This window comes from Eptesicus fuscus, chromosome 7 (genome assembly GCF_027574615.1).
Source record: "Eptesicus fuscus isolate TK198812 chromosome 7, DD_ASM_mEF_20220401, whole genome shotgun sequence".
In the NCBI taxonomy this organism is placed as follows: domain Eukaryota; kingdom Metazoa; phylum Chordata; class Mammalia; order Chiroptera; family Vespertilionidae; genus Eptesicus; species Eptesicus fuscus.
Genome location: NC_072479.1, coordinates 29,060,719 through 29,074,101, shown reverse-complemented (window position 1 = coordinate 29,074,101; position 13,383 = coordinate 29,060,719). Strand labels below are relative to the sequence as shown.

Below are 13,383 nucleotides of genomic sequence, written 5' to 3'. Positions count from 1 at the left end.
GGAGCTGCAAGCCATGCGGCCAACATGGCTGCTGCCAAGTTACACGGTCCAAAATGGCGGCTGTCTAAACTTCTTTTTGATAGAAAAGATGATTTGTTTATCCTCACACATATAAGGTAGGTACTTTATCATCCCTAATATACAGATAAGGAAAAAGAAGCATGGAGAAGTATATGAATTAGTCACTTGGATACTAAGTTTCAGAGATGGCATTTGAACCCAGGATACCTGTTTCCCTGTTTCTCAGTCTAAAAGTCTACTGGTATTCTAATCAAGATAATTTATTAAAAAACAAAACAAAATACCTGATAATCAATCCATGACTCCTAAAAGGAACCCAAATATTGTCAGTTCATTCCTTGTTAGATCATTTTAACAAATTGAATTGATAGTCTAGTTTGATCCTACTTAATAAGAGTGTGGGCATCTGACATGGCCTTTTTTATTCTCCTCTAATGCTTCTTCTTTTTTCAATACCTCCTTCTCTCCTCTTCTTACTCCTGGGCCCCCAAAAACTGTGCATGACCATTCTGTGTCAAGTCCTATCTAAGTCCTGAAGATATAATCCTATATAATAAAAGCCTAATATGCTAAGTGTCCAGTCATCCGGTCGGCCATTCAACCAATCAAAGAGTAATATGCTAATGATATGCTAAGGCTGCTCAACTGCTTGCTATGACATGCACTGACCACCAGGGGGCAGACAGTTGACTGGTCAACCAGTCGTTATGATGTGCACTGACCATGAGGGGGCAGACACTCCAACCAGTAGGTTAACTTGCTGCTGGGGTCCAGCTGATTGGAACTGAGCGAGATGGGCCAGACACACCCTAGAGCCCTCCGATGTCCCTCCCCAGCCCAGATCATGCACCGGTGGGGTTCCTTTGCCTGGTTTGTGCCCTCACACAATCCAGGACCCCTCTGGGGATGTCAGAGAGCCGACTTCAGCCTGATCCCACAAGTTCTAAATAAAACAAAGCATTTAACCATTGGCTAATGTGGGGAACAGAGAATTTGAATATAGTGGGATGGGTGCCAGTCCAAGTATAATCAGAGCACAAAAACAAGGCAAATCACCCCACAAAGGAAATAACATCTAAACTGAGAATTGAAAAATGTGTTGATTCTAGCTAAAAATAAAGAAAGGGCTGGGGAGAAATGGAGATCAATCTGGACAGTATGTGCAAAGAAATGAATTAGAAGGAATATAAGATTCAAAGAAGTGTAAATACAGCACTTGCCCACTGCTGGGGTGTAGAATATGCTGAAGAGATGAGCCAGAAGTAAGGCAGAAACTTATTGTGAAAAACCAGATTTATCATTGTAAGCAGTTTGAACTTTATCCTGAGGGAAATGCAGAGCCTTAGAAAGATATTTAAGAAAACAGTCAGACCATAATTATACTTTTAAATGTTCCAGTTATTTGCATTTTCCTCTAGAAAGTAAAGAAAATGGTAAAATATATAATTTATAATTTCATCAAGAAAAAATTGAACACAAAGGAATACAGGTGCAACCTCCCCTGTAGTAGGTTGAATTGTGCTCCCCCCCCCAAAAAAAAAAATATATATATATATATGTATAATATATATATATATATATATATATATATATATATATATATATATATTAAAGTCCTAACCTCTGGTACCTCTGAATGTGACCTTATCTAGAAATAGGGTTTTTTTCAAATCAAATGAAGATAAGGTCATTTTGGGCCCTAATACAAAAGACTGCTACCCTTCTAAGAAGAGGTATAGGCCTGTGAAGAGAGAGTACCATGTGACAATGAAGGTAGACATGGGTGTGATGCATCTGCAAGTCAAGGAACACCAAAATTTTCCAACACCTCCAGAACTAAGAAAAAGGTGTGGGGCATTCAGAGAGAGCATGGCATGATTTCAGACTTCTGAAAAGTAGCCTCCAGAACTGTGAGAGAATAGATTTCTGCTCTTGTTAAGCCACCCAGTCTTTGGTACTTTGTTATGGCAGCCTTAGAAAACAAATACACCCTCCCGCCTTGTTCTGTCTTTGAGATTTCATACCAGGAGCACTCCAGAGCACTCCAGAATTTACCAAGGGCCAGGCAGTTGACTTATGAAAACAGACATATTTTGCAGGACATTTTTACATATTTTCTCCATTCTGAATTGTCTATATGTTTATGTGTTTAGGTAAATACAGTTGTCTAAGCACCCAAAATTTTTCATAAGTTAACTCCCATGTCTTCTTATTTGCCTGCTGAGATAATAGTGCATCAATAAATATTCCATGACCATGCCATTCCCAAGATTTTATATGGACTCCATGATGATAGTAATAATAAATGAGATATTGTATGTGATGTGATTATAAATTGGCAGCCTATTAGCAGAATGTGGCCTTTGGCTGTATGTTATTTTATTAGCACATGTTTCTTTGTTTTTTATTGCATTTTGAATGAATTTAGACATGTAGCCCAGTCACCCACCTCCTCTCATGCTCTCTAGATTCTCAGATCTGAATTTGTCAACATATATTATCCAACTTGCTTTCCATATATGTACCTGTCATCTTGGCTATATTATCTTTATAGAATGCAAAGAGAGTCCACATTGATCTGATTCCTTTGAGCCAATACAACAAACCATTTCTACCCCCATATGAAGGAGATTTTTGTATTTCTGTTCACAAAGTTCTGGTCCCTCAAACCTCATTCTTTCATTTGCTTCTTTTTTCCGATTCCTTCCTTAACTCTCTTATTTTTAAAATATATTTTTATTGATTTCAGAGAGGAAGAGAGGAGAGATAGAAACATCTATATATATAAGAAAGCAGTGACCATGATGACTGAAATGACCATTCAAACCGTCACCATGCGGTGCTAGCATAGATGCATAGACACAGATAAAGTCTATGAGTGAACTGAGAATGAACAAGACAAATGCTTGCCTTCACGGAGCTGGCACTGTAAGAAGGTTGGGTCAGGGATGAGAATTCAAAATTGCCACCAGCACAAACCTGAGGTGTCACTTCTCAGAGAGGCCAGAGATACACCTGGTAGCGGACTGGGGGCGTGACTGAAGGGCTGGTGCCTACGTGAAGGCAGGGTCATTCTAGATTTCCCAGAGGAGCCAATGGCTGCCTAGGAAGTGGAGCTTTTGACTCTGACTGGCAAATAAACGGACCAATCAGAACCTAATCTGGGTGAATTGCGAAGGCAGAACTGTGAAGGCAGAACCTAAGGTGGGGCTGAGTAGGGGTATTAAGGGCAACAGCTGTTTCATATAAGGTGTAAGAAAGCAGTTCAATTTTGTAATAACCGGTTTGGCAGTATAGTGCATATTGCTGCCTATCAGTCTAGATATAGGGGTTATGTATTTTTGTCTGCCAAGAGCATCTCCTCCTGCTGAAAAAGGCTTCCCTCCCCCATTTAAGCAATCCTATCCTATATAATCTATCTATACTAATAAAAGGGTAATATGCTAATTAGACCGGGTTGACCAGCCATCTTCCGGATGTCCAACTTCCTTCCGGACAAAGCTATGGTGGTGGGGGCTGAGGTAGAGGTAGTTAGGGGTGACCAGGCTGGCAGGGGAGGGCCGTTGGGGGCAACCAGACTGGCAGAGGAGGGCAGTTGGCGGTGACCAGGCCGGCAGGAGAGGGCAGGTGGGGGCATTAGGCAGGCAGGCAGGTGAGTGGTTAAGAGCCAGTGGTCCTGGGTTGCAAGAGGGATGTCTGACTGCCAGTTCAGGCCCGATCCCTGTAGGACTAAACTGGCAGTCAGACATCCCCCAAGGGGTCCCGGATTGGAGAGAGTGCAGGCCGGGCTGAGGGGCAACCCCCTCATGCACGAATTTCATGCACTGGGCCTCTAGTCAATGATGAAAGAGAATCATTGATCATCGGCTGCCTCCTGCACACCCCCACTGGTGATTGAACTAAATTTCCCTGACAGGGAATTGAATAGTGACCTCATGGTTGGTTGATGCCCAATCACTGAGCCATGCAGGCTGGACCTAACTCTCTGACTCTTGATTTTTGGGCTACATTTTCTTTCTTCAGCCCTGCATTCATTGGTTAGATCCTGTAACATATTTGGCTTCTCTAATTGGCTGTATTTTATACGTAGCATTGGCTTAGGAAATGTATTTGAAATAGAACAGAAGGATATAAGGCTTTAGCCATTTATAAATTCGGAGGCTTAATTTGTCTTGGCATCTCACAGCTGTTCTTACATATAGGAAAATACTTATACGTGGTTTGATTTTTAAGTATTTTGGAAAATTTCAAGATTTTATAGGCTCACCTTCAGCATTTGAAGGATGCCTGAATATAAATACCACTTAATATGTACCAGCAACTATGTTGAGCATTTTATCTTATTTTCCTTAATTCTCATAATAGCTATAGACGGTAGATACTCTTAGTAAATCCACTTCACAAATAAGGAATTGAGGCTCAGATTGGCTTGATAAACTGTCCAGAGTTACATACTAATAAATGGTAGAGCTTATATTAAGAAAAATATAAATCTGAATTCAGGATCTAAAAGTTCTTATTTTATATATATTTCATATAAGTAAAATTGAAATATTTGCATATTGTCTTTTGTAAACTTGGGATTCATTTTTAATGAAATCTTACCCAACCTAAAACTTAAAAAAATGAATCTACTTTAAGTTGAATACAAGGGGATGGAGTAGAGCAGAAGCCCTTTCCACTGCCACTCCCTCTTACCCCCCTTCTCCCCCCACACACACACTAGGGCTCCCTGGATTAAAAGGGGGCACTGATTTGAGACTGTACTCTCTGTCAAATGGGGCAGTTGTCCCTGAGAGTAGAGCTAAAAACCTAAAACTTTTACCAGTCGTTTATGCCTTGACTAGTAGATGTGACTTAAGGATAAGGCGAAGAGGACAGAAGAGTGCTAGAGACCACTGCCGCCTGAACGTACACAAGGAGAGAGGAAAGAGCCAAGGGGAATCAAGTTGACTTTAAGTTTAGGGCTAACCTGGTAAATCCTGTAAACACACAACTTCAATGGTGTTAATAGAATTAGGGATGCAATAGCTAACTTCTCTATATCTAGCTGCCCAGGCCTCAAAATTAGAGCTCTTAAATGAAATTATTTCACTGTTTCAAAAGTTTGGACTATAATTTTCAGCAGCCGAGACTCTATTTTTTCAAATACATAGTACCTGAAACATACTATGCTTCTTACAACATGAATGACAAGTGTGGGCCATTTTTCTAGATTTCCCATAGCTTATGCTCAGCGATTAACCCTCTCTCAACTTGTTCCCTGGTGTTTTTGAAGATGGGGCTGCTGTTAGTGCTGGCTACATTCTAAGGTGACAGGTCCTAGTATTTTCTTTGTGTGAAACCAACCGGACAAACCTAAAACCTCGACAACACAAGCTCCAACTCCGCCATGCGAGCTAATGAATTAAGAGCAGACAGGGTTGCCATGCCTGGCTGATCAGTGAAGGCTAAAGCAGCAAGACCCACAGTCCAGTCCTCTGTCTGGTTCACACAGGTAAGCTCTTTTGCTGGAAATATCTCCCTATTTTCTCTGAACAGACTAAAACCGCTTTGTTTTTTATTAATGATATACAGGTAGTACATTTTTTTTCAGTTAAAAGACAGACTCATAAACATATAAATTACTTTTCGATTACCTTAACAACAATGTAAAGACAAATTTCTGTTCAGACTATTGGCAAATTATCATTATTATTTCAGACTATTGGCAAATTATCATAATTATCATAATAATAATAATTATCATTATTATTATTATAAATTAGCATTATTAAATGATGCTATTCACTCAGAAATAGCATCATTTAGTGCAAAATTATTCTCTCCCTATTTCAAAAATATCCTTCATGGCTTTAACATTACCTGAAATTATTCTATCATAAAAAATAAATAGTTATGCCTTAATCATATACAATTGAATTCCCATGAAACAAACTGTGAAATGTCAAGTTTTGTGTTTTTGTTTGTTTTGTTGTTTTTTTCATTTCATGGCAAAATCAAGGAAAAAAATCTCTAAACTAGAGCTCATCATTGTTGTATGTATTATAAAGTATACTTTTGTGGGGAAAATACCCCCAAAAAAGTGATTATTCTATCAATCAATCCCATCCTAGAGGCATTTTACTGACTGCCTGAAAATAGAGAACTAGTTTCTAACAGTGTTATTTAAATAAATTGATTTTGAAAAATTAAAATATTTTACAAATTAGGATACTGCAGTTTCTAAAAGAAAAGAAGTAAATTAAATACAAAGTGATGACAAAAAAGTGTGTTGTTTTTGTTATTGTAATCCATCTGTAAACTTCAATAGGAAGGTAGCTTGTGAAATGGGATTTGTTTGGGTAACTTGTTTGAACTGGGATTTGTTTGCATATAAATATTTTATGAAGAGGTAGGGGGAAAATCAAAGTGAAAAAGTTTTCAATGAAAAAAATCCCCTCAATATGGTATGGATATTAGGTATGACTATGAGGTGAAAATAAAGTATATAATAAATTCCATATGATAATACATATTATGTAAATAATTAGATTTGTTCTACTGAATCTAAGTTCTAGAATCAGTTTATTGGTGACCACACCTGGCTAAAAAAAAAAAAAAAATGAGAGTAAATGCTTCTATTTCAAATTGAAACTGGACACAAAAGGATCCTCCTGCCCATCAATACCAGAGTCAAATAAGTAGAGACAAGGTTGAATCTTTGTGGTGCTTTTTATTATTCAGATGACTGGCCATCTGAGAAAGCAGCAGGTGTAATACTTTGAAAAGACTGCTCTGACATTTCATTTCAAGCCAGTGCTTCTATAAGGTTAGAGGGTGGGTAAAAAGAATCTAAAACTAGGGAGTTCCCGGGGCCTTCTTTCTATCATTGTCCTTGCAAAGACAGCCCCGGGACACTGCTTCCTCTCAGGTAAGTTCTACCCTTGATCCGTGCATAACAGGTATCTTCTTTTTATTGTCCGGCTCATCTGGGCTTTCAGGTATCTTTGTCTCTGACCCCTGATTTCCTTCTGGCGACAGTTGGGATGAAACATCCTTCAGTTTCCCAGGGTCTGTAAGAAAAATCTCTTTTCTATGTGAATAAGTATAAAACAACTGTGATTCTTTATCTATTACATGCCCCTCCCCTATTAAAATGGTTTGTTGGTTGGTATTCTATATCGACATTGCATTACTTTATACAGCAACTAAAAAAAAAAAAGAGTCAGATGATTAAATATCTTATAGGATTACTAGAGGCCCGGTGCACAAAATTCGTGCATGGGGGTGGGGGGGGTTGTGTGTGTCCCTCAGCCCAGCCTGCACCCTCTCCAATCTGGGACCCCTCGATGGATGTCAAACTGCCCACTGGGATCGGGCCTAAGCAGGTAGTCTGACATACCTCTCATAATCCAGGACTTTTAGCTCCCAACTGCTCACCTGCCTGCCAGCCTGATCACCCCCTAACCACTCCCCTGCCAGCCTGATTGACACCTAACTGCTCCCCTGCTGGCCCAATTGCCCCTAACTTCCCTCCCCTGCCAGCATGGTTGCCCCTAACTGCCCTCCCCTTCAAGCCTGTTTGCCCCTAACTGTCCTCCCCTGTAGGCCTGATTGCCCCCAACTGTCCTCCCCTGCTGTCCCAGTCACTCCTAACTGCCCTCCCCTGCAGGCCTGGTCCCCCCAACTGCCCTCACCTGCAGGCCTGGGTCCCCCCCAACTGTCCTCCCCTGCAGGCCTCGTCACCCCCAACTGTCCTCCCCTGCAGGCCTGGTCCCCCCCATCTTCCCTCCCCTGCAGTCCTGGTCCCCCCAATTGCCCTCCCCTGCAGGCTGGGTCTCCCCCAACTGTCCTCCCCTGCAGGCCAGATTGCCCCCAACTGCCATCCCTTACAGGCCTGGTCCCTCCCAACTGCCCTCCCCTGCTGACCATCTTGTTTTTATATGGGGGCAGCCATCTTGTGTGTTGGAGTGATGGTCAATTTGCATATTACCTCTTTATTATATAGGATTTACAAAAAGGCTTAATTAAAATAATTCTACCCAAATGTCTATTAAGAAAGCAGACAATCAATAAATTTCTACTTGCTTCCCCCCCCCCCCCCCAGAGATTGGACCATCCAGATCCTCTGTTGCTCAGAAAATATCTTCATTGTTTAATTCTACCAGTTGTTGATCTAACTGACCTCAACTCTCTCAATTTGATCATTTAAAATTTACCCAAAATAAAGCAAACCTTAAAATGAAAGGAAAAAAGCATATTACTGACAAAAGAGAGTTCTTTGGAGAAAAGAATATAAGCCAGGCCTCTGCATCTATGAATTTGGTGTATCTGGTTAATAATGTGGGTAGAGTCCAGCCAGTGAAGCTCAGTGGTTGAGCATCAACCTATGAACCAGGAGGTCAAGGTTTGATTCCTGGTCAGGGCACATGCCCGGGTTGCAGGCTTGATTCTCAGTAGGGGACATGCAGAAGGCAGCTGATAGATGATTCTCTCTCATCATTGATGTTTCTATCTCTCTCTCCTCTCCCTTCCTCTCTCCAAAATCAATAAAAACCCATTTTAAAAATAATAATAATAATATAGGTAACTGCTTGTGATGAACAGATAAAATGAATGCCATCATTGCTACCATGCTCACAAATGTAAGTTTTACTCATTCATTTCAGATTGGGGTGCTCTGGGGTATCATGTTCTGCTTTTTTCTTTCTTTCTTTCTTTTTTTTTTTTTTTTGGTTGCTTGTTTTATAAGCATTCCTTTAAAGAACAGTAAAATGAGATATTTTTGCAGCCCTTTTAATGTGTTTCTTTTTTACTGAGAATATTGTATTCTTAGAAATATGTCAGTCCCTTCTAAAGAACCTTTACCTTCCTTAGTACACAACTGAATATGCCCTTAAGAGGCCATCAGTGCAAACAGAATAGCAGCTGAGATATCACCATTCATCTACAGGCATGGCTCCTTTTATGTACATGGCGGCACATATGGCATTGCATAGGCACCACATGGCACATTTCTTGCTGTTCATATAAATCAGGTATTTTGTTTTTGGTGGTGGTAGTGTGGTAATACATACATCTGTGTGTTTTGATGATGGTGCCATGAATCACTGTGGTATGCTAAAACATGAGTAGAATTCAAAAGACATTGATTTTAGGACAAGATAATGTCTCAGCTCCTTTTCTCTTTTTACCTCCACATGATAAGCATTCTTAAGGCAATGTTTTAGGTGGGAATGCATATCAGGATAACTAGTAAATCAGCCAATTTTGGAGTCAGTCATTTGAGGCAAAATAACATATGGAACATTTTACTTCGGTTCTCAGTTATAAAGGTAAAAATGTGCTATGCTCAGTAATGGATAGCTTATGGAAAGTGTTATCTTTAATATTTCCAACAGTTTTCTAGAGTTATATAGTTTTTTTTTTTCCTTTTTGTCAATACATTATGGCTCAAAAAATTTACAACTAAAGTGTATGGAAAAAAAACCATGTAATTACTATTGATTTTATTCATAGTCAATCAAGATAAATTGGAATCTCTTTGGGATTGTTCAGGAAACACAGTGACCAGAACAAAATCAAAAGGAGAAAGATATTTTACTTTCAAAGGGTTTATTATAAATTCCAGCTTCTTTTTTTTAAATTTAATAAGTCTTTATTGTTCAGATTATTACAATTGTTCCTTTTTTTTCCCCCCATAGCTCCCCTCCAGCTGGTTCCCATCCCATCCTCTTCCCTTACCTCCCCCCCCCTCTGTCCTCATCTATAGGTGTACAATTTTTGTCCAGTCTCTTCCTGCACTCCCCACACCCCTTTCCCCCTGAAAGTTGTCAGTCCACTCCCTTTCTATGCCCCTGATTCTATTATAATCATCAGTTTATTCTGTACATCAGATTTTTAATTCACTTGATTTTTAGATTCACATGTTGATAGATATGTATTTGTTGTTCATAATTTTTATCTTTACCTTTTTCTTCTTCCTCTTCTTAAAGAATACCTTTCAGCATTTCATATAATACTGGTTTGGTGTTGATGAACTCCTTTAGCTTTTTCTTATCTGTGAAGCTCTTTAGCTGACCTTCAATTCTGAATGTCAGCTTGGCTGGGTAGAGTAATCTTGGTTGTAGGTTCTTGCTATTCATCACTTTGACTATTTCTTGCCACTCCTGTCTGGCCTGCATAGTTTCTGTTGAGAAATCAGCTGACAATCGTATGGGTGCTCCCTTGTAGATAATTGACTGTTTTTCTCTTGCTGCTTTTAATATTCTCTCTTTGTCTTTTGCTTTTGGCATTTTAATTATGATGTGACTTGGTGTGGTCCTCTTTGGATTCTTTTTGTTTGGGGTTCTGTGCACTTCCTGGACTTGTAAGTCTATTTCTTTCACCAGGTGGGGGAAGTTTTTGGTCATTATTTCTCCAAATAGGTTTTCAGTATCTTGCTCTCTCTCTTCTTCTGGCACCTCCATAATTCTGATGTTGGTACACTTGAAGTTGTCCCAGAGGCTTCTTACACTATCTTCAAATTTTTGGATTCTTTTTTCTTTTAGCTTTTCCAGTTAAGTGATTTTTGCTTCTTTGTATTTCAAATCTTTGACTTGATTCTTGCATTCCTCTAGTTTGCTGTTGTATAATATTTTTTATTTCAGTCAGTGTATGTTTAATTTCTAGTTGGTCCTTTTCCATGTCCTCAAGGGTCTCTCTCATATCCTCGAGGGTCTTGCTAAATTTATCAGCCCTTTCTAGGAAATTCTTGAAAAACCTTATAACCATGGTTTTGAACTCTAGCTCCAGTCATTTGTTTTCCTCCATTTCTTTCATTTGTGATCTGTTTCTTTGTCTCTGCATTTTTGCTGCTTCCCTGAGTTGGTAGGGTAGCTTTGTGTTAAGTGACCTATATGGGCCAGTGGCTAGGTCTCCCCAGTTACTTGAGGTGGACACTCTTGGTGCACCCCTTTGTGGACTGTATGTACAGCCTTGTTGTAGTTAAGTCTTGATTGTTGTTGGTGTCAGTGGGAGGAGTTGACCTCCAGGCCAATTGGCTGTGAGGATCAGCTGTATCTACGCTGGGAGACAGCCTTATTCGACTAGACTTGCAAAATTGCAAAAGCCTCTGTGCTCAGCTTGGATGGGGCGGAGTTTCAGAGTGGAGCCTACAGCCTTGGCTTCCTGTCAGCCCCGCCCTATGAGGTTCCTGGGTCTCAGTGTCCCTTGGTACTCCCTGCAAGTAGCTCTGAGAGAAAGGCGCCCTTGAGTTTCGCCCACTGCCAGACAGTCTAGTCTCTCCCCCAATGAATCTGGATTCCCAGATTCTCGCCTGGAACTGGGGTTCAGTGCAGTCAGAACTGGGGCTCAGCGCAGTCCGGAGCTTTTGTCTCCTTCCCGCTAGGGCAATCCAGTGCAACAGTCAACAGTCCTGTCCTCTGCGCTCATTCACGTGCGCGCCTCTGGAGCTCCGCTTTTCGCCGCTCCCCTGAGTTTCCGCCTTACAGCCCAGATTTCCTCAGTATGAGCCTGGGTCCCCAGGGTCTCACCGGGAACTGGGGTTCAGTGCAGTCGGAGCTGCTTCTATCCACCAAATTATTTTCACCCCGTTATCACAGTTATCACATTATTTTCTTTCTTTTTCAAGACAACTAGGGTTCATATTTTACTTGTACTTCTTTTTATCTTTTTCATATCCAGGTACCTAACTAAAATTAAACATTACAATATGTTTTTTTAAATATTCATGTCCTGCATGATTCATGTCCTAAAAGGATTCCAATTCAGTATGTTTAAAATATGCAGAAAAGGCACAGGTAACTCAAAAGCATAATTATCCTAAATAATAAAAGGCTAATATGCAAATTGTCCCCTCAGGCGGGAGTTTGACCAACCAGGAGTTCAACCGCCAATCTTCTGAGTCCCCTCCTCCAGCCCAGATTGGGGTATGCCGGCCAGACCCCACCCATGCATGAATTCATGCACCAGGCCTCTAGTAATTAATAACACTGTATCTTGACCTTAAACTTTCTGCAATCATGTACATATTTGAATATTTGATGAAAAAAGAAACTTCTGCCTAAAAATGCACAGAAACAGAGACACATGGAAATGCAAATATACTTTCATAAAATTACATCCTAAGACTTCATTGCACCAATATGTGACTCTAATATATAATAGTAAATTATATATATAATATATAATTTTTTTCTCTGTTGACCTTATATTCCACTCTGCACACTCTATCAGCCCTCCTGCACACTCCCCAGCCTGCCTTTATATGTGAAAATACACAATACTTGGCTTTGTTATGTTTAGGGGCAAGTTTACACCATAGTTTACAGAAGTAGTGGAAAGTAATACAAAAACAAGTAGCCTCAAATTTTAGAGTGCAGAGAAGAATAATTCATACTACCATTCATTGATTAAATACTACACTGCCTAAGAAACGGTGGTAAGGGGTGTCCGCAAGGAAGGAGATAAACTGGGGAAAAGATGGATAATTCATATTCTGTTTACAGTGGTGCATGGCTTACCATTAAGAATAAGATAGATTCTTGGTGAATAGAAGCTGAAAGCAAGGATGAGCAAATAAATAAATGAATGGGTAGCTGAAGAACTGACTAATGAAAATAAACAAAAAGGAGAGACCTTGTCTATTCAGCTTTAACTTCTATGGTCAGTTTTCTCATCTGCCAAGTGAGGGCATTAGAAACAGTGTAGATTCTCTTCCTTCTCAAAAATAAGATTCCTATATTCTTCTTATCACTCTGTGAATAGAAACTTAGACAGGTGGAGACCTAATTCCCTAGTGGAAAGCAAGTATCCAAACTGTAATTAAAAGCCACGTGACAAGAGAGGGAGGAAAAAAAAAAAGCTGCTTATTTGGCAGTGTATCATGATAAGTTAAAGGCTGGCAGATAAACTATTTGCTATAAACTCTTTAATATTAAGGTAGCTTATAAACATATTGCTTCAGCAGAAAAGATATATAAAATATATGTTATTTCAACTTCTAAAATAATGAAGCTGATCCATGTGCCTTCATATGAAACACTGTCCAAAATAAGTTATTCATTGAAATAAATAAGATTCAGAAGAAAGAATACTAAATGCTGTCAGTTATATAATGTGTGTTTATAGAACATTTCCACGAGAATAAGTAGTAAACTGGCAATGGGGGCTGCCTTCAAAGATGGGAACTAGGAGGCTAGGAGAAGTTTTAGGGGGAAAATTACTTCACACTGCATTGTTGTAATTTTTTAATTTGTATAATGTGCATTACTGCCTACCATAAAATATTTTTAAAGAGATACAAAATATACTTGTGGGAGCCCCTTTCACGTCCCTCATGATTCAGGGTTCAGGTTCAGGGTTCGGTTTCTGGAGAAG

At 39.7% G+C, this 13,383-nt stretch overlaps 1 protein-coding gene across 1 annotated transcript in view; it reads right to left on the bottom strand.

The window, feature by feature from the left end:
* Nucleotides 1-6,716: 6,716 nt before the first annotated feature.
* The window catches only part of SLC6A15 (solute carrier family 6 member 15), a 69,166-nt gene continuing 62,499 nt past the window's right edge, over nt 6,717-13,383 (bottom strand). Inside the window, exon 13 of the mRNA XM_028148594.2 lies at nt 6,717-7,076. Coding sequence (XP_028004395.2) covers nt 6,931-7,076 — 146 coding nt within the window. The 3' untranslated portion in view covers nt 6,717-6,930. The remainder of the gene's footprint in view (nt 7,077-13,383) is intronic.